Source organism: Penicillium crustosum, assembly GCF_028827405.1.
Source record: "Penicillium crustosum strain IBT 35664 chromosome Unknown utg000001l_segment0_segment0, whole genome shotgun sequence".
NCBI lineage: Eukaryota > Fungi > Ascomycota > Eurotiomycetes > Eurotiales > Aspergillaceae > Penicillium > Penicillium crustosum.
The window spans coordinates 6,236,142-6,260,973 of NW_026623122.1; the positions used below are offsets into that span (position 1 = coordinate 6,236,142).

Genomic DNA, 24,832 nt, shown 5'->3' on the forward strand with positions numbered 1-24,832 from the left:
GGTCGGTTGTGGGGGGTGGACAAGAACGAAGAGAGTTATATCTAGGAGCTCTTCTTCTTGTCCTTGGACTCGGCGTCCTTATTCTCTGTCTTGGAGTCATCATCACTCTCCTCAGACTTCTCCTCCTTCCCTTCAGCACCAGCAGCCTTCTGCTTCTCGTGGTGATCATAGAGGGACTGGTGCTTAGAGCTCAAGCGCTCCTCCTCGGCAGCAACCATATCCTTCCAGAGATCGCCCTGGTTAGGTGTTCCACCCTGGTGAACAGGCTGTTCCTCCTCAACAGGCTCAACCTTATTCTTAGCCGCATCGGCCTTCTTCTTAGAGTCGAGCAAGCCGCGACCACGACGCTGATCCGAGATCTCAAAAGCAGCAGAAGCACAAAGCACACCCAGCGTCAGACCCTGTGCATAGACACGAGCCTGGACAAGCTTTTGCTGTCCACTGAGACCAGGGATGCGACTGACAAGCGCAAAGGAGCCAACCATCGAGGCAACCCAGGTGGCGGTGATGATCTTGTATTTCTCGCGGCGGGCGAAGGCGGCGGCGCGGTCGGTGAAGCTCAGACCGCGAACCTGTTCGGCGTGGAGACGCTCTTCGCGATTCTCATACCATTTGTATGCGGCATTTTGCTCGTTCTCGTACTCGCGCGAGGCGTGGTCGGCCGCGATGATACCGGTGAATGTACCGGAGGAGGTCACCAGGAAGGCCTTCATCGGTACAGTTAGGTTGCGGATTGTGTGGTAGCGACGTGAAGCAAGTAGGACTCCTGCGAAGCCGCCGGCAAGACCGAGGAGGCCACCGACTGTGCCGCCCTTGAGGACGGAGCTATTAGGATTGCGTCAGTATGGGCTGATTATGGGAATTGGAGGGGGTGCAGTAGATATTGCGTACCTGTAGTGAGCTTCTTCCTGTTCTTTAGTAAGAATCTTCATTGTGTGAGATAGTGTATTTGTTTAATTTGAAATAAAAGAAGCTTGGAAGAGGGTGAAACGTCTAATATAAAACCAAAAAAGCAAAGGCCGGATTGCATGACGTGGGATCGCGGGATCTGCTCTTTTTCCGGCGTTGGCCCCCGGCCATCTCTCGGTCTTGCACGGAACGAACTTGCCGACTTTTGGTGTTTGGGGCTTTTTGTCTACAAATTGCTGACATGTTTAAAGTTAAATGTCACTTATTTTGATTATTTCCATATGAATTTGCATTTGATAAAGTTTCTGCTCTTATTTCATTCGGAATGCGAAGGTGTCACACTCCCAAATCCCTATTCAATCCCCGGTTGATCCCGAAACGCCCAAACACCGCAAAAAAAAAAAAAAATCTCATGTAACGGAACTGGCCGATGCCATGTTGGTAAAAAGAAAAATTTACAGATGCTGAGTCTACCGACGAGAAGCCTTGCGTGCCGCAGCCTGGCGGGCTTGCATCTTGCGGAAACGGTCCTCACCACTGGAACCCAAGGGACGTGCAAACTGAGTCTCGCGCACAGCTGTCTGGCGCGGAACCACGGTGTAGCTGACGTTGGTACGGTCGACACGAGCACGGTTGAGAAGGCGCGGAGGGAGCATCTCGCGGGCGCGGGCTTCGGCTTGGATCTCCTCGGGGGTGGGAGCAGCGCGCCTGACAACCTTTCTATACGGGTGTTAGTGGGTGATAGGGGGCTTGTGCAGCAATGAACATACGTAGGATCATAATCGGCCTCCTGGTAGACGCGCTTCGAATAATCGTCACTGCGCTGAAGAATTGGTCGTGTCCATTCCGCTAGCAACTTCTCTGCCATTTCCTTGATGCGACGCTCGGTGCGTTTGCTTTTAGTGTAGAAGACAACCACCTTTCCGATGCCACTGGCAATCAAAGCATCCTTATTGATAGGAAGCTTGGTAATGGCGGTCAATAGGTCACGCTGGATGTTGTATGCGGGCATTGCGCCATCGTCGAGAGGCTCGAGGAAGAATCGAACGGCCTCCAATAAGTTGATCTCTGGGTCGACCAAGGCGCTAGTGTATTGGTTGCGATTCAGGAGCATGATGACTTCGGGGAGAAGCTTAAGCTTGTGCATAGCAGGTTTTCCTTCTTGGCGGTTGATCGCATCCATTTGCGCTGCGTGGGTCATGCGCTTGCGCATATCCTCGATTTCAGCATCTGCCATAGATTCCAAATCCTAATAGTACAGTCAGTAAACGTAGGTGAGTACATGTCACCAGACGCAACACATACAATGCCATCCTGCTTGCGGAAACGTCTCTTCGCTGGCTTCTTCATCGCCTCGTCCATGGCACGGTCGAGAGCTCGGCGACGTCCTGATGATTGAAATCCAGTTAGTACAGACTGTCCGGGGCGGAAAACTAGTTGCTAGTAAAAAGTAGAACATACGGGTCTCCGGGTCAAGAGTCTCCTCATCTACCTCGGGCTTATCTTCGCGCTGCTTGCGCTCACGTCGGCGAGACGAGCCTCCTTCGTCGCCTCCCTCGTCAGCTCGACGGCTCTTCTTCTCACGGCGACCTTCTTTCCGGCGCGGACGGCTCTCGCCATCCTCGGTGCGCTTGCGCTTGTGACGACCAATAAGTTTCAAGTTATCTTCATCAATGGCAAGTTGTGGGCGGTCCTCGACGTCAACGTTCTGTGGATCGAAATTGTCGAATTGTGCCTCGTCAACCTCGGACAAAATGGACTCGTCGTCTGAAACCTTGTCATCATCCTCTTCGTCGTCGTCTGCGGCGTGTAGCTCGTCATCCACGTCCTCTGTGAGTTCTTTGGCCTCAGCAGTAGGGTCAGTGAAGTTCTCGCCCTCGTTGTCGTCACCAGCAACCGGTGTTGCGACTCGCTCGGTGACTTCGGGTTCCGGAGAGGCGGCGGGCGAGACAGCCTTGTGGTCCGGTGAAGCAGACATGGCGGTTCAGATAGCAGCAAATGTAATAGGATAGATTAAGAACAAAGATTCAAAGGTGCAGAGATCAGTTAGGGGTATCGCAAACAAGTCACGGTACGTTATCTGCCTGAGTGATCCCGACGCCGCTCCGCAAAATCAATCGGTGCACTGCAGATTCGCGCAATGCAGGTGAGATGTAAAGGTAGGAGTTGGAAGGAGAAGCACAGCACAAGCTTCTCTCAAAATTAAATTGATAGAATACAAGTGGATAGTGAGAGGGGAGGTAGTGAAGGCAAAACCTCAAGAAGTGAAGGAGAGCGGTGGTCTGTGCTCCCGTGATTTATTTCTCCAGTCCGACTTGGGTGACCTCGCAACACTCAACTCTCACAACATCTATTATCTGAACCCTCTTTCATTCTTTAATTCTTCATCACATTCAAAATGTTTGCCCCAGGTATGCTCATAATCGCATGTCTCTTTGCTCCACCAAACTCGAGCTGACGATGTAATTCTGTTTAGGCCAAGAACAGATCTCCAAGGAAGAGATCAAGGTCAGCATCACGCCAGGACCACTGCCTCAAGTAGCGTCTGATACTAACATATTTTACAGGCTGGTGAGATCGAGGCCAGCCAGACCGTCCAGATGGCTCTCGCCGGTGGTTTCCTCCTCTACCTGTGTAAGTCAAGTATCTGGTCCACAAAGCCTTGAAGGAGCAGACAACCCGAAACGAGTCAGAGAAGAGTTCAGTGGATCGAAAACTAACATGTGTCATCTAATAAAGCTCCCTTCGCCGTTGACTTCGTCCGCAAGTTCCTTTAAGCCGGTTGACCCGTCTTCCGCTCCTCTTTCTTGCCCTTCCCGGACTGTAATCGACGAATCGCTGGTTATGATTTCGCGATGAGATGCAGGAGAACTGGATAATTGATTTTCCCCCCTGGCATATTTTTTTTATTTCCCAGCCGCAATTGGCCAAGATCGAGCGTGGACATCTAGTCTATGGAAAGCTCTTGAAGCTCATCTACTATACCTTTTGGGCCTGCTGGGTAGTGTCGGTTGGGTGGTGTATTACTATTGTGCATATTCTTGTTGTCAATTGTGTTTTATGGGATATACGGCAAATCAACATAAGAAATTGCAATATATCGGTTCCACGGAAACAGGGTCTTGCTAGCTATCTTATGGTAACAGTAATGAGTCAACATGACAGCGGATGAGCATTTGGCATCGTATTTGGCATGAGACTATTTCACGTACTCAATCTGCCACAGTATCATTGTCAATCTATTGAGGTTCTCTCTTTGCATGACAACCTGTACTTGGATCTGCCACTATGAAACGGTTTTAGTTAGCTCGGCGGGACTAGCTATAAACGATACCATAGGAATCTCGAAGAAGATGATCTAGTTAAGTTTGTGCCTCGTATCAGCGCAATGAATGCTTATCTCCGTGTTTCTGTATAACGTACTATGTACGATTGAACATATGATCACTGAACTCTATCTGGTTTTACGACAGTAAACTCGGTGGTGCCAGATATATAAGAAGTTGTGTAACCTTAAGTATATTTGATTAGTGTAAGTAGCACGGAGTATACCCGGGTCGACAGAGTATATTGATCTCCCTATTGGGATCGTAGTTGAACAGCTTGTCTAGAACTTCCAAGGTTGGGTTTGAAAGGTGCGACACTTATATGCATGGATCCAGCATCCTTCGTATTCAGGTGGGACTCTGCTATATTACGCAACAAGTTCACGAGATTGCGCTCTACTAGCATAAAGCGGGATAAAGATGGAGATGGAGCAAAAGGCTAGGCGATTGAGGTAAAAGAGCAAGTAAAAAAAATAAACAATGATCGAGACCGAGAACGATCGACAGGTCAAGCCTACGTGGAAAAGAGCAAAAATGAGAGAATGCCCTTGGACGTTAGCTAATTCCAGGTAGCTAACGCCAAAGGCCATGGAATATACAGAGTCGAAATTAACTTTGAGAGAACATGACATTTAGAAAATAGTAGTAAGCATACGACAGAGAAAGCAGGCGCTATCAATTCGAGGCAGCATCAACAGAGAGGCCCCAGAAAGCAAAATGAGAGACGCAAAAAGAGACACCCAAAGTGGAGTGTAGAGTGTTCAGCAAAGAAGTTTGTATTCAGTTATGCATTACAATGGCCTTATCCCCAAGAACGCCGGTACCCCGATGGCCGTAGACATTAAGTCCAAACATGTGAAGAAATTGAGATTCGAAATAGCAGATAGAAAGTTATAGAGCAATGTACTCAATTCCCAATTGCTTTCTCCACCTCGTTGAAGTCTTTCTTGATGGACTCCATCTCCTTCTGGAGATGCTGAATCTGAGCGTGGTAATCGTCCAGAATCTAGGAGATGTGGTTAGCGAGCTCTTCCAGTGTACTAGTTCGGGAATGACGAACCTTCTTTGCTGTCTTCAGTGTCTGCTCATCAATGTCATCCTCCGCTTGTGTCACGTTTACCCCGGCGCGATCCATCTCCACCTGCAGTCGCTTGGAGTGTTCGTGAATGGCCAACATACGGGCCCAGATTTCTTCAGCGCGGCCACTGAGAGATGGGTCGAAAACGGCACGTTCCAACTCAACAAGCTTTTTCTTCAACTGCTCCTCAGCTTCATCCATGGCGTATCCTCTGTTGCGAAGGATCTGTGTCTTGGCAGCAAGGGAGAGGCATCGTTTGCTGAGAATAATGTGTTTCCGCCGGCAATCAGCGATCTTGACGGAAAGGTTGAGGTCATGCTTCGAGAGAAGCCCAGTCAAGCAGTTGTTGATCTCGTGCAGGCGCGACTGCATCATAGTGAGGAAGTCCCTTTGTCGCTGTGCGCGCTTGCCCAAGTCCCAGAAGCCTTTTACAAGCACAGGGACATATCCTGGACCCGGTCGCTTGCGCAAAGCCTCCTCCCATTTTGTTTCATCGTCCTCGGGACCTGGTTGGTAGAAAGGTGCGGCCTCCTCGCCGACATTGTTGTACAGATAGGCTCGGAATGGTGAGCTTTGGCTGGGTGGATCCCACTTATCCTTGATGATGGCCACTTGCATAGGAACAGTTCGGTGCACTATAAAGCAGTCTGTCAGTAATGCTTCGCAGTAAAAGGTTATACAATAGACCCACCCCCGGTAATAGCACGGCCAGGGGACCAAAGGCTTGACGACAGAGAAGGTTGTTGCTGTTGGGGCTGTGGCGTGGTCATCGTGTTCTGGCCGAATTGCGATTGCTGCTGACCCAAGGCATTTGTTGGTTGTTGAGTGTTGGAACCCAGACCTCCGAGTCCTCCTAATCCACCCCCTGGCTGTTGTGTTTGCTGCTGGCCTCCAGAGAAAAGGCTAGCTTGCGGCTTCTGTAGCGAGGAGCCGAATGCGCTTCCTTGCTGTTGCTGCTGCGGCTGCCCAAAAGCACCCGAACCGAAGGTATTCTGGGGCTTCTGTGGATTTCCGAACAACGATCCTGATGGCTGCTGAGGTGCGGCACTTGCGCCAAATGCACTTCCGCCGAATGCACTGGTTGCTCCCGCTGATGTCGTTGCTGGCTGTTGAGTCTGCCCGCCGAACAGTGTGCTGGTGCTGGTGCTGGTGCTGGGCTGGGCTGCGGTTGCCGGGGCGCCAAAGAGAGATGGCTTCGGTGCAGTGTTGCCGAACAAGGACGTATTGGCCTGAGGTTGGGTTCCACCAAAGAGAGACATGATGGGCAATCAAAAAGGCACAAAAAAAAAACCACGATAAAGATGGAGCGCGTCAATGGATCAATAAAGCACTGGCGCAGCCAGATTAAAAGCGCTGAGGGGAAATAGAAACAAGCCCAAGGCGCATAGTCCAGGGACTGAAGGTTGACAGTCGAAGGGAAGAAAGCTGAGGGGTTCCTCGATGGAGCTCGAAGGCCGAGAAAGATGAGAGCCGGAGCTCGATTTGTTTGTGTCACGTGATGTGCTATTGTTCGCAAACAGCTTAAATGCATATTAGAATAGAAGAAGTGAAAAAATAATGAGCTTATATTGACCTATTGTACTGTGTTATTGTCTTGATTGTCTCCTTCTTCTCATTGATCTATCTCATCAACAAAGGCAACACTCTCACGCTGTAGCCCAACACTGCACCTGGGCAACATGTTACGCTGACCTAATCATCATCCAACCAGCCAATCACCAACGAGCCAAATTTCATTCCACCGCAACCCGCAGCTCTCGACTATCGATCTCCAAGTCTCGTCTCAATTGCACCTATTTCCCCTCACAGTCGTTCTGACAAGCCACCGTCGCCATGGCCCAAAGAGATGCTCGGTATGTAACTTAATTACAATTGCTTCCTCTCCGCCAAGCTCCGTGTGACACGCTAACCTCCATCCCTCCGCGCACAGCTTCAACCAGACTGTCCTGGTGGACACCACGCCTATGCCCGATCACATTCCCAAGGTGGAGGAGATCGGTGCCACATCTGCACCCCTGATGAGTGCAGCTTACTTCATTGGAGATCGCTGCAAGGCCTTCAATGACGACTTCATGAAGTGCAAGGCCGAGGCCAATGGCCGCGGGGAGATCGACTGCTTGAAGGAGGGCCGGAAGGTGACGCGCTGTGCCGCTAGCGTGTATGTTGCCTTTACAATTCACCTTTGAGTTGATAGGAAGATATTGACCCATCACAGCATCAAGGACATCAACACCCACTGCTTTGACCAGTTCAAGGCCCACTGGGAGTGTCTCGAGAACAACAACCACCAGCTCTGGGAGTGCCGCAGGCCCGAGGTGGCTCTTAACGCCTGTGTTTTCGACAAATTGGTATGGCTTATGTCCTCCTGCCTCAAATCATCTCAATCACCTCGCGTCCATCGCATCCGCTATCACCCTCGGACTAGAGCTAACATACACTTTTCTTGTTTCTTCTAGGGCTTGAAGAAGACCCCCCTGGCGCCCCCGAGAACCAGGTTCCTGTCCACTTGCGCCCCAAGCAAAAATACGCACAGTACCCCGGCCCTCAGTGGTAAACACTCTCCCGGTCTACCTTGTCCTCTCTAGACTCGCCCTGATTGCGCCCTCATCCTTCCCTCTCATAATCTTGGCACTGTCTTTTTTCTATATCACTGTTTTATTTGGATGCTCGACCGTAAACTCGGTCTATGTTTGTGTAAATATCTCTTGGCATCATGAATGGTTACATGATTTTCTGTTCAATCTCTCCAAATCCTCTTGCCTTGCTCACATAGCATGCATGGGGCGACATGTTTTCCAACCCATTGCGGCTTGCAATGGCATGCTTTCGAGTTAGTAGTAGTACGGACTCAAATACTGCCCGCTAGCTCGAAAACCTACTCGGCTTGATGCATATGTAGGTAACCATTGCAGTGAAGAGGCTAGGCATATTACACATTGACATTCCTCGGTGGGGAAGTGTGTATACATGGGCTATCACTCAGACTTACCCATGCACCGCAGAGTCTCACCGTGTATATAAAATGCCCCAGCTATGTTTTCCTTCCGATATTTGACTCTGTCCAACTCATACGCACCGGGTATGGTGGGTTCTTGTTCTGGGGGCCTGTGTGAATCCAGCCGGCTCCCACAGCCGGCTCCCAATATTAACTTTCACTTTAGGTGGTGGTGATAGTATGCATGTAGCTAGCGGTGTGTGATACAAAGTTTAGGTGGGATATAGGTACATACTGGCGATTCTACCAGCTGCCAGTGCTTTAGTCTTCCCAGACATATTCACGGATAATATTGCCGGACATGCCAATCTCTATGATCCTAATAATATATCTTCGAGAAGATCTGGTCTAATGATATTTTCTCTCGAAATTCCGATCTGGACTGAGCGATTTTTCGGGCTGATACAAAGGCTTAGCATCAACCGTTCTGCAGAGTCTGGACTAAAATGACAGATTGTTACATTCTATAATCCGAAGAAATCCACAACTCTCATCATCCTTCACCTGACTGGATTGCAGGGGTTTAGCCTGCTGGTCAATGTGTGTAATTGAGCCTTAATTCCGGCCTTCCGATATACTACCTCGTGTAACTAGGCCTCTGAGATAATCCGAAACATATCTAAGTACCTTTTTATTGAGGTTCAAAAGTCCCTTTGTCACAGCCTCGATGAACAGCATTGGTTGGCTATTGAAGTGTATCTGAGGTATGTCGTAATATCGACAGCAAGTACAAACCCCGAGTATTAAGGCCCAAGGTATGAGGAAAGTACAACGAGAGAAAGGCCAAGAGTACGCTTAGATCCCGATGTACAAATAGCGGACCTCCGGCATCTATCTATAGACATCTCGAGAGGGATAGATGCAGGTATCAAACTCTCCACCAAATTCCGTGCATGTGCAACACCAAAACAAGGACATAGATAATTTATAGAAAAGCCGCTCCTATTTCTCGAGCGATTCTCCATATTTATGTGCTACTTACCTCTATAGTCTGAGCCGCACACGCATGTTGACGCAGGTTGATATGAAGTCGACAATATTCTTAATTCTATCGTTATGGAGAAGCGTCCAACACGCCCAAGCAGCGGCTGTGTTCGCCCACTTCATGGTAAAGGCTCTTCAATCACGATCTATATCTCTGTTAACCTCTTCCAACTCCAGGTATATAACTCGGAGAACTTCACGGTCTATGACTGGGAAGTCAACATAGCAGAAGCGCAAAGGGCGCACATCGACGCCTTTGCCCTAAACATCGCATACAACTTCCCAACAAACAACCGCTCCCTAGCGAACGCATTCACCGCCGCAAACGCTCTGGACTTCCAACTCCTCTTCTCATTTGACTATGTAGGCAACGGCGCCTGGCCAGAAGGAGAGGTGATTGGCCTGCTTCGGAAATATGGAAACAACACAGCCTACTACCAGCACAACGGCAAACCTTTCGTCTCAACCTTCGAAGGCTCTTCCAACGCTACAGACTGGGCCACAATCAAAAAGTACACAGACTGCTTCTTCGTACCGGGGTGGTCAGCCCTAGGTGCAAAGGACGCCCTTGCCGTCGCCCCAGGTGTTCCAGACGGACTATTTTCCTGGGCTGCATGGCCCGAAGGTCCAGAGCCGATAAACACATACATAGACTCGACCTACATGCAATGGCTCAAAGACACAGGCGAACTGCCGTACATGATGCCGGTCTCACCATGGTTCTACACGAACCTTCCTGGCTACGGCAAGAACTGGATCTGGAACGGCGATAACCTGTGGTACGACCGGTGGCAGCAAGTGATATCGCTAAAGCCGGAGTTTGTGGAGATCATCTCATGGAACGACTACGGCGAATCACACTACATCGGCCCGTTGCATGAAGGTGCATACGCGACTTTCGAGATCGGAAACGCGAGCTACAACTACGCCGCCGGACACCCTCATGACGGCTGGCGCGATTTCCTGCCTTTCATTATTGATGTCTATAAAGGTGCCAGGGCGAATGTTACTACCGAGGGTGTCACTGCTTGGTTCCGCCAGGCGCCTGGGAAGGCTTGTACCAATGGTGGCACTATGGGTAATACAGAGACACACGGGCAGAAAGAGTTCCCGCCTACGGACGTCTTGCAGGATGAGGTGTTTTTCTCTGCACTTCTGCGTTCTGCCGCTGATGTGGAGGTGTCTGTTGATATTGGCGGTGTCGTTCAGGATGGGAAGTGGAAGAACAAACCACACGGTCCAATCGGTCTTTATCATGGCAGTGTACCGTTCGATGGCAATACTGGAGAAGTGGTTGTGACGGTGTCTCGTCGGGGAGAGACCGTTGCTGAGATGCGCGGTGCATCGATCTCGGAATCGTGTCTGGATGATATCCAGAACTGGAATGCCTGGGTTGGCACCAACTTTGCTAATAATACGATTTCACGGCATCCGCCGCCTTCGCCAGCCCCAACTGCGGTTTCTGCGGCTTCGGCTCTTTTGGCGCTTGGGAAGATTCCGTTCACGATTGTCTTTGTGTCTTTGGTTGCGAGTATGGTGGCTGCGACGGCGACACCTGCTCGACATGAGACATTAGTTTTGACAGCCCCGATCCCGGAAGTTTCTTCGTCTGTCTATAGTCTTGATACCGGGAGTGACAACTCTAGAAGCCAATATAACTATGGCACCAGCTATGGTTTGTATCCAATCAACAGCTATACTATCACAACGACAACGACTGCGCCAGTTACGCCTTTTATCTCAACCGGTGCCACATCTTTCGCATATGACACATCTTCATCTTGGAATTTTGACTGGTCTTGAAAGCAGCATTGATTGGGCTTATACTAGCAGGCATGTGCTACGGGATCTTAAGTTATCACTACCCCACAACCCTAATTAACGGTGAATTTGCTACCGAAAATGGCTACCTTGGCCGTTTTAAGCTCCGTTTTTACCAACATCTTAATCATCCCAATGCCATATGCTGAGTTTTCTTATTGTTCAGCTCTGGAATATTTGGTCAAGCCCTGGCTCCAAACATTTTTTATTTACACCGCGTGAGTTCTATCATGTCTGTAGCGTTTCTGAGTCGAGAAGTTCACATTATGCACCTCAAAGAATCGTTCCATGTTATAGCTGAGAAATTAATGTCATTTATTCGGCACTTCTGGTGCAATTTTATTATATCGAGAGTGTCCACTAACCTCGCTTTGCAACTTTAAATTCCTATAACCACTATAACCACCATTTCAAGTCTATTATATTCCTATAGGATTAATATATGTACGAATCGTGTCACATTTGATGCCCATTTTTTAACGTGTTGATTTTGGACTGGAATTCTTCAATTCCCCCAAGGGTATGTTATGGTAATTCAGGCATAATCCGAAACTTTCAGGCGCCAGTACCATTAGACACCGCATCCTACCCCTGGCAGCTATACACCTGCGTACAGGGTTCCCTGAACTCCTAAAACGTCGTCCCTTTACCTTACAAGGGTGCTTCTTCCCTAGCTTGAGCTTAGTATTTCAGCTTTAAACATTAATAATGTTTCGCCTAGGAGGCTTGAGAGGCCGGTTTTTCGAGCGCTCTTTCTTCAAGCGTCCTTTCTTCCAGCAACCTCCTTCACCCGTGCGGCAATTCACTCAATCGAATATCCAACTGCTTGATTCAAATATTAAATTTGAGGAAGAAACGCATCCAGGATACACCGCAGAAAATTCATATTCTGTCAATATTGGTGAGGTCTTCCAATCTAGGTACCAAGTTATTGGAAAACTAGGGTTTGGGGGATACTCGACGGTATGGCTTTGCAAAGATCTTACGTATGCTTTTTTTCTCTCTCTTTCTAATACTACAGCACAATCGATGCAAATATTAATCCAATATTAGACAGCATAAATATCTCACATTGAAAGTGTTCCGACAAGGCTCAGCCGAAGGCAAAAGAGAAATGGCAAACTACGATCGCATCAATGCGATCAAAACCTCCCATGCTGGCGCCATGCTTGTTCGCACAGCGCTTGATACCTTTCAGATCGACGATGCGAAAGGAAGTTATCAGGTTATCGTGCACCAGCCTCTCGGCATAAGGCTATATGACCTCAGACATCTATTCACAGATAAAATACTACCCGAAATAGCAGTGAAATTGACTTTGATGCATCTTCTACTTGCTCTTGACTACCTCCATACAGAGGCTGGCATCGTCCATACCGGTATGATAACACCTACTCATCTTTTACGACTGATTCATCTTTCCTAACACTCTCTTAAGACATACAGGAAAATAATATCATGCTCAACATTGAGGATGAGTCACTGTTGGTTGAGTTTGAGGAGGGAGAGAAATCCAATCCTAGTCCACGGAAAGTTGTTGGAAATAAGGTGATTTATGCATCTCGCGAACTCAAGACAACAAATAACCATGGTCCACCTGTTTTATGCGACTTTGGTCAAGCTCGTTTCGGTTCTGCCCGTTACAATGGTGACATTCAGCCTTACATATACCGAGCTCCAGAAATTTTGCTGCGCACGACTTGGAATGAAAAGGTCGATATTTGGAATCTTGCGGTTCTCGTACGTAGGCCCCTCAAATCCATTTCTTGACCATGCAACTAACTCATCCAGACATGGAATATTTTCCAACGGGAGCCACTATTCTATGCCAAAGATTCGAAGAAGGAGGACTCGAACGCTCATCATATCGCCGAGGTGATTGCGGTTCTTGGACCGCCACCTAGAGAATTGTTACAGAACAACTACTATGCTACAGAATTCTTTGATTCAGAGGGTACGCTATCTCCAACACTTTACACGTCCTGCCACTAACCAAGCAATTCAAGGCAATTGGAAGGGAGCAGCTCCCATTCCATCAAAAGCCTTGGAACAGCGGGAGGAAATTTTGCAAGGTGAACAGCAACAACTCTTTCTCGCCTTCATGCGCAAAATGCTCCAGTGGCGGCCAGAGGAAAGAAGTTCTGCTAGAGAATTATTGGCGGACCGGTGGTTACTTATGCCATAATTGAACATGGCCCTGAAATATCTTTTTCGCGGTGTATTAGTGGGTAATGGCTCTGAAATTTTAGGGGCTGCTGTCGCGAAGATCGAGGATACATGGAGGAATAGAATGCGCCGCCGCGCTTGCTTAAATGAGTACCATGCTATTAATTAATAAGTCATACATCAAGCCCTGCTGTCTCGACCTCAAAAAGGTTCTCTCTGATGTTATAGTAAACATTACGTCTCTTTCATCCTAGGCACCTACCTATGTAGACTTATTTTTGAACATTTAGTTAGGGGCATTGGATTTTCCAAGATGAATGGTACTCCCAGTAGCTCACTATACTGGAATACATATGCTAAATCAAGTCGATCAAGGGGAAGTTCGAAGAGGATAAAAACTCGCTATAGCGGGAAATACATCCTCTCTAGACCTAATCTCTGTACTACCGGAGCAGGTGAAAGATAAAAAGCAAGATGAGGATAGAAGGTGCTAGCTAAGGGAGAGCAATATCATGAATAACACCCCATTGGCTTCCAATAGGGCACATAAACCCGATGAATTAGATCAAAGCAGCACAAAAGGGTATATATGATCGTCTAAGCTGGTTCTAAGGCCCTCCACCAAATCATAGCAATACATCATCTGGATTGATGCCTGCGTCTATTAATAACTCGATATAATTGATCGGGCTGTATCACTCCAAGAAAAGAAAGTCAAAGAGAAAAAAAAAAGCAGAAGAGAAATGACTCCCGAGACCTGAAATTGAAACCCATATATACTGGACAAAAAAAAAAAAAAAGATAGACACAAGAAAGTAAATAAGAACACCAAAACATATGATCAGGGGTGTGGGAATAACCAAGTGCAAACAATGCCAGAAAAGAAAATGCAGCAAGGAGGTAAGAAGCCGAGAAAAATGAAGAGAAAGTAAACAGACCACATATATAGAACACTTTCTTACCCTCTTATGGCAAGATAGGCATATCCACGATCTTCAGAAGCTTAAACTTCCCAAGTCTGGCCTTAACAGCAGCCCAACCAGTCTTAAGTCGCTGCTCAACACGACGATCCCCCCTCAACCGCATCCAAATAAGCAACATACCCAACATAGCAATATCAAACAAGATCTGCCGCACGGCAACCCAAATCATCCACTTGAGCCACGCAAACAAACCAGACCGACGACGCTGCGCAACAGAGCGAGCCTCCATCTGCTCCCGCACAGCAGCGATCTCAGCCGTCATTTTCGTCAAGGCCTGCTCGACACGACGACGCCAGCGACTGTCTTTCGGTGGTTCCTGGGATTGTGAATGCGGATGGGAATCTCGACGACGCGTGAGTCCATTCCCACTGCTATCTATACTACCAGAAGCAGGATTGCGTCGGTGTTTGGGCCGGTGATGTGAAGAGGCGTCGGTATGTGTATGTGTATGTGTGTTGGAGGTCGAGCTAACATGATCCGGGTCATTGTCGTCGTGGTCATCTTGATCTCGTTCTTCGTATAAGCTATCACGAGCTTCCTCAAACTCCTCATCATCCTCATCTTCATCTTCATTATGTTGACCTCCGTCATTGTCGTTTATAGATCCTCTTCCCCGTCGGTAATACGCTTCTTCCTCCGGCTGACTCACAGGACTGAGAACCCGTAACCGTGAATCCCGATCCCGTCGACTAGTATCATCTCGTCGATCGGGTCGGTCATAGTCCTCCGACTGCGCCGCCAATCGACCCCCAATACTCCCATATGCACTGCGCGATAAGGGCGGGACGCCGACGTTATTTAGTGGACTCGAATCGGAGGATGAGGAGGCGTTGAATTTAATCTGGTCCCAGACGAACTCGAGCTCTGAGACTAGCTCGCGTGCTTCGGGGGTTTGGGGAGGCGTATTCGTGCATTGTGTCGATTAGCGTGGAGATGTATCGGCGTTTGGCTTCGGTGCGCGACATATCGCGCTGCGCGTACCATGCATCCCTAGAAGACAAGACATTGTGAGTTTGTGGTTTGGATATAGAGAGAGAAAGAGCGATGTTTGAGAAAGATCCACATCGACAGCTTCCCTTTTCCCCGCGCGTTTCAGACATACCATTTCTCGCACTCCGCGTGCACCTCCGGCGTATTCCCAATCGGTCGATCCATTACACCTTCCACATCCCCCTCTGATGGAACATTAGCCCCCGACGGTTTCTTGGTGTTTCCGGTAATGCGGGAAACTCACCCATACTCTGCTTGTACAAGCCATATAGAGCCAACCGCTCGGCAGCGGGAGGTCGCGCAGTGCCGGTCCGGGGAATCCTCTTAACAGTATTGAGGGCATGAACAAAGACTCGATCTGGAGTGTAAAGGTGTCAGTGGAATTCGAATGCACGAGGGCGCAATCTGCAATCTGCATACGCACCTACAGAGTCCGACATGACGCGATAAGCGGTCCGGTTTGCCTTGTCTTCATGGGAGCGGGGTTGGGCATCGGCTTGTGCGGGTCCTCATGGGGAACGTAGAAGACTGGGAATAGGAATTTGAGGATATAGTGAGTGTTTCTTTTGGGGAGATGTTGAAAGGGGGGAGTGTTTTTGGAATTGGGAGAGGGATTGTTGTTCCGATAGGAGAGTCGAGATTCCCGAGGTTCCCTGTGGTCTGACTGTGATTTTCCCCGGAATGTTGTCTTCTCTTTTTTTTTTTTTTCCCCAGATTGGAAAGATTCACTCCAATCAAAATGTGGGAAATGAGGAACTCCTTTAGATTACCTGGAGATGGGCGTGTGCTGTTGGACCGCGGCTCTCGGCGATCGTCACTTGTGATTGTCGCCGAAATTACATTCTAACCTAACAGGTGAAGATTCGAAGTTAAAGTATTGTCTTTCTTGTTTTATTATATTAAAATAAAGGACTTGTAGCTATGTAATGTAAAGAAACCCCCCACCTACTCGCTTGGCAACTTCTTCATCGTCTCCAACGGTTTCTCCGCATCCACCGGTGTCCCCGTCATAAGCTCTGTGGCCGCGCGCGCCTCGTCACCACTGACAGGAGGTCCAGTAAAGTGCTTACGCGCGTAAATAAAGTACCAAAAGATACTGATACCGCCGAATCCAGCGAATACAACACTGGCATAGTTCATAGACTCCGCGGTAACAGGCAAGGTAACAGGCATACAGAAGAGAGCGACAGCCAAAACAATCCACACGATAGTAACGCAGTTGATAGCGTATCCGAATCGACCGAGCGAGAACGATGAGCCCTTCACATCGCGGCGGCCCCGGATCAAAGAAATCAAGATCGGAAGACCATACGAGGTCGACAGACAGATAGTAGCCACGCCGGTGAAAGAGTTGAATGCAGCCGTGGAACCGAAATAGATCAGTCCCAGCAAGCCATCTACAACCGCTGAGAGCACGATAGCCCACACAGGCACATCCAATTTGGTGTTGACCTGACGCCAGAGCTTGAAGCCCGGAATGGCACCGTCACGTGCGAATGCATATGTGCAGCGACTGGCAGCTGTAAGGGACCCAATGCCGGCGAACAGCATGATTCCCAGAATCAGGAAGAGTAGGCCGAAGCCACCGCCCGCGGAACCTGTCACCGTCTTGAAGAGTAAGCCGATCGGCTGGCCGCTGGCGACCTCGCGCAGAAGCTGTACGTTGGGCATCACGAATAAAATTGGGATCAGGTAGAACAGACCAGTGATGCCGGCCGCGACCACGGATAACACGATTGCCTTGGGCACCTCGCGATGCGGGTTCTGCACCTCTTCGCACATGGAAGCGACCATTCCGTAGCCTGTTAGGGTGTAAGCTGCCTGCAACAAACCCACGAAGAAAGCCCACCCAGCGGGCCAGCCGCTGGTGGAGGCGTCATAATGAGCGAAGACGAATTCCGCGTCTCGGCGGTCATCGGCCATTGTCAAAAGCGTGATGAGGATGATGATGACGCTAGCTGCAGTCCAGAAGATGCAGATTTTGTTGATGAGATCGAGATAGCGCGAGCCGAAGATGTTGACTAGGGCGCAGAATAGCATGACAGCCCAGAACATCAATACGGTCTGCCACGCGTTGGCGACGAAGGACTCATCGAAGATAGAGATGGCGCTCAGGATTAGCTGGCCACCGGAGAAGATGATGCTAAGTGTGACGGTCCAATTGCCGACGAGGGTTAGCCAGCCGTCGATGAAGGACATCAAGGGTGCCCAGCGGGGCGTTGAGAGCATCGCGCTCCAGTAGTACACGCCTCCTGCTGTTGGGTATACGGCGCAGATCTCAGCGAGAGAGGCGGCGATGGCGATTGAGATTAGGGAGACGAATACCCAACCCCAGAGTATAGTAACAGATAGACCGTCGGCGAGGGTGATGTAAAGAGTTGTGCTCAGTCCGAAGGGGGCTGCCATGATGGCAAAGGATAAGCCGAGGATGCTCAGCATGCTCAGGTTTCGTGGTAATTCACTCTTGTAGCCCATACGGGCCAATGCCTCGTTGGCGGAGGCATCAACAGATGAGCTTCGCATGTTGAATGTGTCGGAAAGTGAACATTCCAGTAACCATTCGAGGTTGATATTATATCTTCCAAGGTTGAGACTAAGACAAGTTTAAGTAAGATAACCCCGCATGGAAAACATGGCGCGGTCCGGGACCGCGCACTTAAGTTTAAAGATTGAGGCGAAAAGATATCTTGAACGAATGAAAGGATAGGGAGTTTTCAGGCTTATCATCGAGTATCTTTGGGTTAACGGGCTTTTTTTTGCTAAAAAATATTGCGGATGTCTCATGACCTAATAGTATAGAAAGATAAGAGACACGGCATTTTCCCGTTGACCCACTTAATTCCCCTATTTCATCTTTGTCAACTTCCATTAACGGGATCCATTATGATTATGAGACCAGAGAGATATCGAAGATACCGTAGCATTCACTCTATATCACGTGAGAATACCCCTGTATTCCTGCATTAGATCCCGTTTAAGGAAGTGTACAACATATACTCCGTACTCTATGAAGCACTACGTTCAACAATCTTAATTTCATTAACACTATCTTAACCCCTAGAACCACACATACACCACATAACAATACCACAAGGCGGGGAGATTGCAGTCGGAACACGTTTGACATCATAAGAGGATCTGCAGCGGGGTTCCGTGCCAAACTATGCTATACACTATAGTTGTGGGCGCGGCAAGATTAAGAATCGGGGACTCCGGAAAGAGAACACATCTACAAGATAGCCAGTGTTATCACCTACCTACACATATGTATGTAGGTACATGGCTCGATTTGGATTGGCTGCTCTCGAGGTCCCTACTAAATACTCCGTATACAGTCTCCCAAGGAAGGATGGGAAGATGGGTATAATGTGGGGGCTGGATGAGGATACGTGTTTGTGGGGTAGGTTAGGTTTCAAAGGGTGGACACACTTGGAATCGAATGGATTTGGCTGCCTGAAAACAGAAGCGGTGGGCCAAGCCGAGGAGAGGAGACCTCGGGACCTACTCAGGCTTACGCAAAACTACGCAGACACAAGTCTACACTCGGAAATTGAATATTTGAATGATTCATTGCACACATACATCAAGGTCACGCAAGGTGACGGCTGCCACATCAGGAACATGCTGCGAAGACTCCCATGGATGATTTAGAGAAGACTGAGCAATGGATGAGCGCCAGGATGGATATATCAACACAAGGGAAAGGGGACGGAATCAGATCAAAGGGGATGAAATCCAGGTCCACGCCCTTCCTTCGGGAATTTGTAGGGCAGGGGGTAAAGGGGGGTATCAAAGGGGGGATAAAGCACAAATGTCATCCAGTGATCTCGCTGGGGTGAAGAAAAGAAATTTTTTTCTTGTTTGATGAGATATCTAATAGAACAAACAGGGAGATCAGTGGAGGGGGAAGAGAGTATGGGCGAAAGTAGGCTCTGAGTGTTGAAAAAGGGGGGAGAGAGAGAGATGGTGACGGGAAAAGGCTGTCAGGATTTTTCGGCCGCAAAGGAACCGTGCATGTTGAACTCCGTCTATGTGACCACTCTAGTAGTCAAAGTAGGTCAGTTGGACCGCCTTTTCCGAGATGTCGCGCCTTGAAAAGGAAAAATAATGATCGAAAAGAAAGGGAAATGCGCTGAGTCGTGACCAGCCAGCTAGTGCCAACTCCAAATCGTAAAAGAAACATGACCGTGGTAACGGAACGATCGTCAATCAAGTGATGATCGAGGTCGGGTGAAAAAACAAGAAAAACGCCCATTCATGCAGTGTCGTCAGTCCGGTGAAGTCGTTACATGAGATGCAAGTACAGTCGCAGAGGCAAACGCGAGTTTAAAAAGGTCAGAAAGGTGACGAGGTTAGTGACGAGGCCAACCTCTTATGGACTTAGACCAAGGTCATCATTCAAGTCTGGGCCAAAGCCTGCCATATCGACAGAGTGCAAGGATCCAGGCCCTTTGCCCAGGGAGATGTCGGAGGATGCATAGTCATGTTTGAGTCGTTCGTGCGGTCCGAAGATATGTGGTCCGAAGAACGGCCGGTTCTCGTCATTTGGAGTGTTGCCATCCCCGCCGACCCATGGCCCATTCTGCCAGAAGCGAGTATTCAATTGCTGATCTCCGAACAAATCGTGGTGGTCTGGATGGGGATCTGGACCATGGATGGGGAACTCATTTGGCGACTGGAATCGTAGATGCGACCGACCGAAACTGGAGCATGGAGAATCTGCGTGGAGCGGCATATCTAGACCCGAGAGAAGGGGAGGGTCCTCCACGGGGGTTATGTCAATTGTCGGATTTTCCGTTTGCTGGGCTAGAGCCGCCGACAGCCGGAGATTTGATGATGAACTTTGCCGGCTGTGACTCGCCGACCGCTCGATTGCACGCTGCACGAAGCTACCACATGCCTTCAAGATCTTCTCCTGATGCTCTGGTGGTAGATTGTTGAAATAGTCGTTCGCCAGTGATGGTTTGGGCGGGTCATCTGCCGCAGGAACCAATCCGTAGGTAGCCTTGGCATATTCGGAGAGACCCGACGGCATGTTGTAAGGGGACCGATAAACATTCGGTGACAGCGACCGCTGTTGATCAAGGTAGGCATACTTTCCAGGCATCTTAGCAGCAGCCACGCTACCCCGATCGACAGTCTCCTGCTTGAGACCCTCCGATTCCTTCTTCTGAATGACATCGAGTCGCTCGCGGTGGCTGACCAGGGAGAACCGCAGCATCTGAAGAAGCCGAGTGACCTCCTCCGATCGCATGTTTAGAGTCTGAGGCGGCAGCAGAGTCCCATCCGCAGCCCGTGGCTGAACCCGTTGCTGGGCCATGGCCAGTTCCAGCTTCTCAAGACCATTGGCCGGTGGTATTGAGCCCATGGGACCCAACAGAGTCTCGACCACCAATTCGGGGCTGACGATAGTGTATCCGGCAAAAACATTGGCGTGGTCGGTAATCTGTGCTAGGCGGCGGCGAGCAATAAGTTCTCTGACATTGGCAAAAGTGTTGGTGGATGGGAGGTGATGCTGCTGCTGAGCGTGCGACTTGACGACCGAAGGATAGGGGGCATGACGGGCAGACTGGTTGGGTAGAGTTCGAAAGGCCGACGGCATCGCAGGAGCACCAGCAGCAGCACCGGCAACAGGGATAAAAGGAGGGGGAGGGGCGAGGTTCTGCAAGGCAGAAGAGGGCGGTCGGGATTGTAGGTGAGGGGTGTTGACATTCGAAGAGTAAATATTTTGCTGGTTTGGGTTCAAGTTTCGCTGGTAAAGAGGGGCAGGGGCGGTGGCAGCATAATGAAAGTGGTGGGGTGAGATCTTCGATGCACGAGCGCTGACATCCATGCCAAGCGACTTGACGCTATCGAGGAAATTGGCCCGAGGGTTGTGGATGGACACGCTAGGGTTGTGTGTATACTGTGCCCTACTTTCGGTGGACTGCATGCCCAAATAATACCACATCTGTTCACCCTGGAGGTTGACCGTACGAAGTGGGGCGAATTGGTTTCTAGTTGCATCCACCGTTTCGAATTCGGCCCACTGATAGGGAGATCGTGCATCGCCAAATGCACTGCCTGCCGCCGGTACCGCTGATTCTAACTCTTTGCGTTGTTCGGGTTTTCGTGCTAGGTGGGCTGGGAGGGGTTGAATTCCCAGTGCGAGAGGTGTGAAATTACTCTTGCGAACAACGAGCATCCAACGATAGGGCATTTCAATCACATCTCTGTAGATTTATTATTAGTGTGTGAACAATGGTGGGGAAAAAAAAAAACCAACTAACCCTCTTGGGAGTACTTTGAGCAAAAGACTTCGCTCAGAGGGTCGATTTTCAAGAACAATGGCGCCATTAATCTCCTTGTCGGCCTGAAATTGGATCAAATTTCCTTGCACTAGACGACGAGCCGATTCGATTACCCGACGATCCACATCGGACGATTCACCCAAGACTCCATTCGGCCGCTTTTGGCGATGGAATTTGCATTTCAAATCCACACTCGGAATGGAGTATTGAGTACCATCATCGGCAATCACAGCAATCGCACCATGCTCAACTTGAACACCTGCCAAAAGAGCACAGGTTGCATGATAAGCGCGCGTGCATTTGCCAAAGTTACACTGGAAGCAGGCGCCGCGGACTTCGCGGCAAAAGAGACATTTAAGGCCTAGGCGAGCCTTGGGGATCTTGTCAATGTCACACACAACTTCCGTCCCAGATGCGTCACGGAGAATTGTGGTCTCTTCAATGAACGCCGCACACCGTCTATGCGCATGCCCTTTACCATCTTCGGTCGGAAGAAGATCCTCATAGTCCAAATTGTTAGGGCATAGCAAACACGGGAGCTTCCGTGGTCCTTCAGGGTGGAGTTTGGGTCGTTTCGTGCTCGGCCCGTCACCCGGATTCTTCCGCTTTCGTCCACGAGTGGATGTCTTCTCAGGCACACTACGTGGCGGTGTAAGAAGGTCTGAGGCACCTTCAAACCCATCGAATTCGCTTTCGAATTCACCATAGTACTCAGGTGTGTTCTCGCCACGTAGCTTGCGCTCGATCTCGTCCACATCAATCCAGACACTGTCTGCTTCGCAGTGGCATTTCTTGGCGATGCGAGCATAATCTAACCATTGCTCGGTCGCGAAGTTGACTGACTCGGCGCAATTGTATCCGATGTTATATCCAGAGTGGTACCCGTAAGGGAATGTGATGACAAACTCCCCTTCATAATGAACCAATCGGTTGACGGTGATTCCATATTGCGACTTGAGAAGGCTAGGCGAGACGAGATAGGTTTTGTGGCGAAGGAATTGATCGCAGTTCTTCGCATCACTAGACCAGATACTGCGCATGGCCTGTTCAAAGCGAGGTGCATCTTCTTGGGAGATGCTGTACCACTGCTTGGGTGCACCGAAGTGGATGTAGTTGATGCTGTACAAATCTACATCCTCAAGATGCCAGGCAAAGGTAGCTTTCCACATGCCCATGTAGAGATATGCAGTGTTGACTCCAGGAACTTTCTGTCCGAGGACGTCAAGCAGATTCGGCAATTTGGCGACATTCCAGGTTTCCGTAGAATCCTCGAAGAGTGAACCGGGCATGTCAGCTCCGTACATTGGGTTGTTATACATGAGTGACTTCCAGTAATTGGTCTCAAGCTCCTCACATCTTTCTGCGGTATATTCTTCGTGATCATGGATCCGGTAATCAAATCCTGTGTATGCCTCCTCGTCAATGTGATCTATAGCATCGCCGCGGTTGTTCTTTCGACGTGAGGTCACGGACTTGGGCTGTCGCCCCTTTGGTTTTGTGGTAGGTAAAGATTCGCCTTCACTTAAATCCTCAGTCTTGGGCTGCACGGGGTTGGTCTCGGGCGATACAGGGGTCGGGGGACCCTCCAATCTGGTCTTTTCGGCGTCCTCTGTAGGTGGCTCCTCTTTAACCTTGACCTGATTTGCCCGCTTAGGGGGACGGCCAGGCCGGCGCTTCTGACCCTCGGGGCGGGCAGATGGGGGCCGCGGTGTCGGGGCCGCACGGTTCACCCGTTCTTGGTTCCGGCGTCTTTCTCCTCGGCGAGCAGGGGGTTGGTGGCTGCTTTCTTCGCATAGACCCTTCCACTGAGGAAGATTGTACGAGCGTTGACGTTCGATGTTGGCTTGGGTATATGTACCGTGGGATCCGTGGAACTCTTGCATGATGGGGTTCTTCACTCGAATTTTCTTGACTGCCTCGTCTAGTGGCGGAAGAGACTCGGACCTTTAAAAAAAAAAAGAACAACGTCATGAGCACAGCCATCCACCTTTGCTGAAATTTGATCGACTCACCATTCTTTAGGAGGAATAACCTTCACGATACCTGCCTGCATTCCATATTTATTGATTTTGTTGATGAAGCCCTGGAAGTCTCGGAATTGGTCCATTGTCTAAAACAATACTACAGTCAGCCTGGCTCTAAGGGGTGTAGGCTTTACTCCCCAGTCGGACGCAGCTCCAACCCAGGGTCATCGAGCAGACGGGGTACCCGCATTGTACTTACCGGCTTGAAAACAGGGACCTTCCCGCCGCCATAGTAATGATCAGGCTGGATTTCTTCGATTTCCTCGACCTTCTCCTCCACTTCCTCCTGCTTGATCTTGGTGGTATCGGGTGCCGGGGCAGGTTGGTTGTCAAGCTCAAGGTCAGACAACTCGGACGGCACACCTTCGGGCGCTTCCTTCTTGCCGTTGGCACTCTGAGGCGGAGTGATGGAGACGGATTCAAGGACGGGTTCGCCTCCAAGCGAGTCGCGTTGCGACTGGTCGAGTGCTGTCGCCATCATCAGGGGCGATAGAGGGAGGTTGGGGAAAGAGTTGAGCAGATTGTAGTTGCCGTCGTCGGATAGTGCGACCGCTGATCGACGGCGAGAAGGGAGTGTTTCCCAGCGGTCGGGGAAATTGGGAACGAAGCTGCAACCGAGCGGGAGGGAGTGCAGATTATGTTGAGGTATATGGCACCAGTATTGGTGTGTGAGGGTTGTTGGTACACGAAAGGAGTGTACAATGGCCGGTAGTTGAAACGATTGCGATAAGCTCTTCTCGGATGATTGTTTTTGCCTGAACTGAACGGAAAACGGAAACGACTTAGTCAAGTTGCCAAGAAAAACAAGAATTTGTGAGGCAAAAGATGACAGGGACAGCAAGATGTATGTGCAGTCAAAGGGAACCCTTAAAGCAAATGATCATTTCCATAAACTGCAAAAGCAGCGGTAGGTTCTCCATGGAAAAGGTAGAGGGGTGCAGCAATACCAATAATAGACCAATCATGCAGGTGCCGGCGACGCTTGAAGGTGGAGTGCACGATGGGCTGATACTGAAAGGAGAGGCAGGGGCAGGTGGGCACAGGGTGAGGAATGATGGGCTTGAAATTGGACAAATCAGAGCACTTAGATGGGAATGGTGGGAATCGTCCGATCAGAGAGCAAAGTGGACTTTCGACTTTGGCCTGGGCGCCTAGGAGCCGCGAAATGATTTGTACCGTATCCGGTCTCGGGTAAAAGGATTGCCAGGTCTCAGGGGGAATACACATGTATGTACAACTTAATCGCAAATAAGTTCAAACTCACCA

The 24,832-nt window shown here is 49.6% G+C and overlaps 11 protein-coding genes across 11 annotated transcripts; 4 read left to right on the top strand and 7 right to left on the bottom strand.

Moving 5' to 3' along the window:
- Nucleotides 1-41: 41 nt before the first annotated feature.
- On the bottom strand, nucleotides 42-932 carry N7487_002350 (HIG1 domain-containing protein; the record flags this gene model as incomplete). Its single annotated transcript, XM_056870097.1, has 2 exons — nucleotides 42-825; nucleotides 892-932. 2 exons carry the CDS (start codon nucleotides 930-932, stop codon nucleotides 42-44), a joined length of 825 nt encoding a protein of 274 aa, XP_056734881.1.
- A 447-nt stretch (nucleotides 933-1,379) lies between these two features.
- Nucleotides 1,380-2,887, bottom strand: N7487_002351 (transcription factor SPN1; the record flags this gene model as incomplete). Its single annotated transcript, XM_056870098.1, has 4 exons — nucleotides 1,380-1,629; nucleotides 1,680-2,158; nucleotides 2,215-2,297; nucleotides 2,371-2,887. 4 exons carry the CDS (start codon nucleotides 2,885-2,887, stop codon nucleotides 1,380-1,382), a joined length of 1,329 nt encoding a protein of 442 aa, XP_056734882.1.
- Nucleotides 2,888-3,241: 354 nt separating this feature from the next.
- N7487_002352 (uncharacterized protein) lies at nucleotides 3,242-3,826 on the top strand. The gene is made up of 4 exons (XM_056870099.1): nucleotides 3,242-3,320; nucleotides 3,386-3,447; nucleotides 3,477-3,543; nucleotides 3,649-3,826. Exons 1-4 carry the CDS (start codon nucleotides 3,308-3,310, stop codon nucleotides 3,684-3,686), a joined length of 180 nt encoding a protein of 59 aa, XP_056734883.1. The 5' UTR covers nucleotides 3,242-3,307; the 3' UTR covers nucleotides 3,687-3,826.
- Nucleotides 3,827-5,008: 1,182 nt separating this feature from the next.
- On the bottom strand, nucleotides 5,009-6,572 carry N7487_002353 (putative nucleoporin; the record flags this gene model as incomplete). The annotated part of the gene is made up of 3 exons (XM_056870100.1): nucleotides 5,009-5,241; nucleotides 5,296-5,948; nucleotides 6,005-6,572. 3 exons carry the CDS (start codon nucleotides 6,570-6,572, stop codon nucleotides 5,143-5,145), a joined length of 1,320 nt encoding a protein of 439 aa, XP_056734884.1. The 3' UTR covers nucleotides 5,009-5,142.
- A 470-nt stretch (nucleotides 6,573-7,042) lies between these two features.
- N7487_002354 (coiled-coil-helix-coiled-coil-helix domain-containing protein) lies at nucleotides 7,043-8,054 on the top strand. Its single transcript, XM_056870101.1, has 4 exons — nucleotides 7,043-7,166; nucleotides 7,244-7,471; nucleotides 7,529-7,644; nucleotides 7,770-8,054. The coding sequence occupies exons 1-4, from the start codon at nucleotides 7,147-7,149 to the stop codon at nucleotides 7,865-7,867; spliced, it is 462 nt and encodes a 153-aa protein (XP_056734885.1). The 5' UTR covers nucleotides 7,043-7,146; the 3' UTR covers nucleotides 7,868-8,054.
- A 1,310-nt stretch (nucleotides 8,055-9,364) lies between these two features.
- Nucleotides 9,365-11,095, top strand: N7487_002355 (glycoside hydrolase family 71 protein; the record flags this gene model as incomplete). Its single annotated transcript, XM_056870102.1, has 1 exon — nucleotides 9,365-11,095. The coding sequence occupies one exon, from the start codon at nucleotides 9,365-9,367 to the stop codon at nucleotides 11,093-11,095; it is 1,731 nt and encodes a 576-aa protein (XP_056734886.1).
- Nucleotides 11,096-11,836: 741 nt separating this feature from the next.
- Nucleotides 11,837-13,298, top strand: N7487_002356 (putative protein kinase; the record flags this gene model as incomplete). Its single annotated transcript, XM_056870103.1, has 5 exons — nucleotides 11,837-12,099; nucleotides 12,167-12,492; nucleotides 12,552-12,853; nucleotides 12,905-13,067; nucleotides 13,120-13,298. Coding segments are annotated over 5 exons (1,233 nt in total), but the record flags the coding sequence as incomplete, so codon positions are not given.
- Nucleotides 13,299-14,245: 947 nt separating this feature from the next.
- On the bottom strand, nucleotides 14,246-15,850 carry N7487_002357 (acyl-CoA-binding domain-containing protein; the record flags this gene model as incomplete). The annotated part of the gene is given in 5 exon segments (XM_056870104.1): nucleotides 14,246-15,103; nucleotides 15,120-15,252; nucleotides 15,365-15,437; nucleotides 15,497-15,610; nucleotides 15,677-15,850. The coding sequence occupies 5 exon segments, from the start codon at nucleotides 15,690-15,692 to the stop codon at nucleotides 14,246-14,248; spliced, it is 1,194 nt and encodes a 397-aa protein (XP_056734888.1). The 5' UTR covers nucleotides 15,693-15,850.
- A 347-nt stretch (nucleotides 15,851-16,197) lies between these two features.
- On the bottom strand, nucleotides 16,198-17,775 carry N7487_002358 (putative GABA permease; the record flags this gene model as incomplete). The annotated part of the gene is made up of 1 exon (XM_056870105.1): nucleotides 16,198-17,775. One exon carries the CDS (start codon nucleotides 17,773-17,775, stop codon nucleotides 16,198-16,200), a length of 1,578 nt encoding a protein of 525 aa, XP_056734889.1.
- Nucleotides 17,776-19,624: 1,849 nt separating this feature from the next.
- Nucleotides 19,625-22,023, bottom strand: N7487_002359 (putative jumonji family transcription factor; the record flags this gene model as incomplete). Its single annotated transcript, XM_056870106.1, has 3 exons — nucleotides 19,625-21,464; nucleotides 21,522-21,942; nucleotides 21,999-22,023. The coding sequence occupies 3 exons, from the start codon at nucleotides 22,021-22,023 to the stop codon at nucleotides 19,625-19,627; spliced, it is 2,286 nt and encodes a 761-aa protein (XP_056734890.1).
- Nucleotides 22,024-22,058: 35 nt separating this feature from the next.
- Nucleotides 22,059-24,047, bottom strand: N7487_002360 (lysine-specific demethylase; the record flags this gene model as incomplete). Its single annotated transcript, XM_056870107.1, has 4 exons — nucleotides 22,059-22,081; nucleotides 22,135-23,486; nucleotides 23,555-23,652; nucleotides 23,766-24,047. The coding sequence occupies 4 exons, from the start codon at nucleotides 24,045-24,047 to the stop codon at nucleotides 22,059-22,061; spliced, it is 1,755 nt and encodes a 584-aa protein (XP_056734891.1).
- Nucleotides 24,048-24,832: the final 785 nt, after the last annotated feature.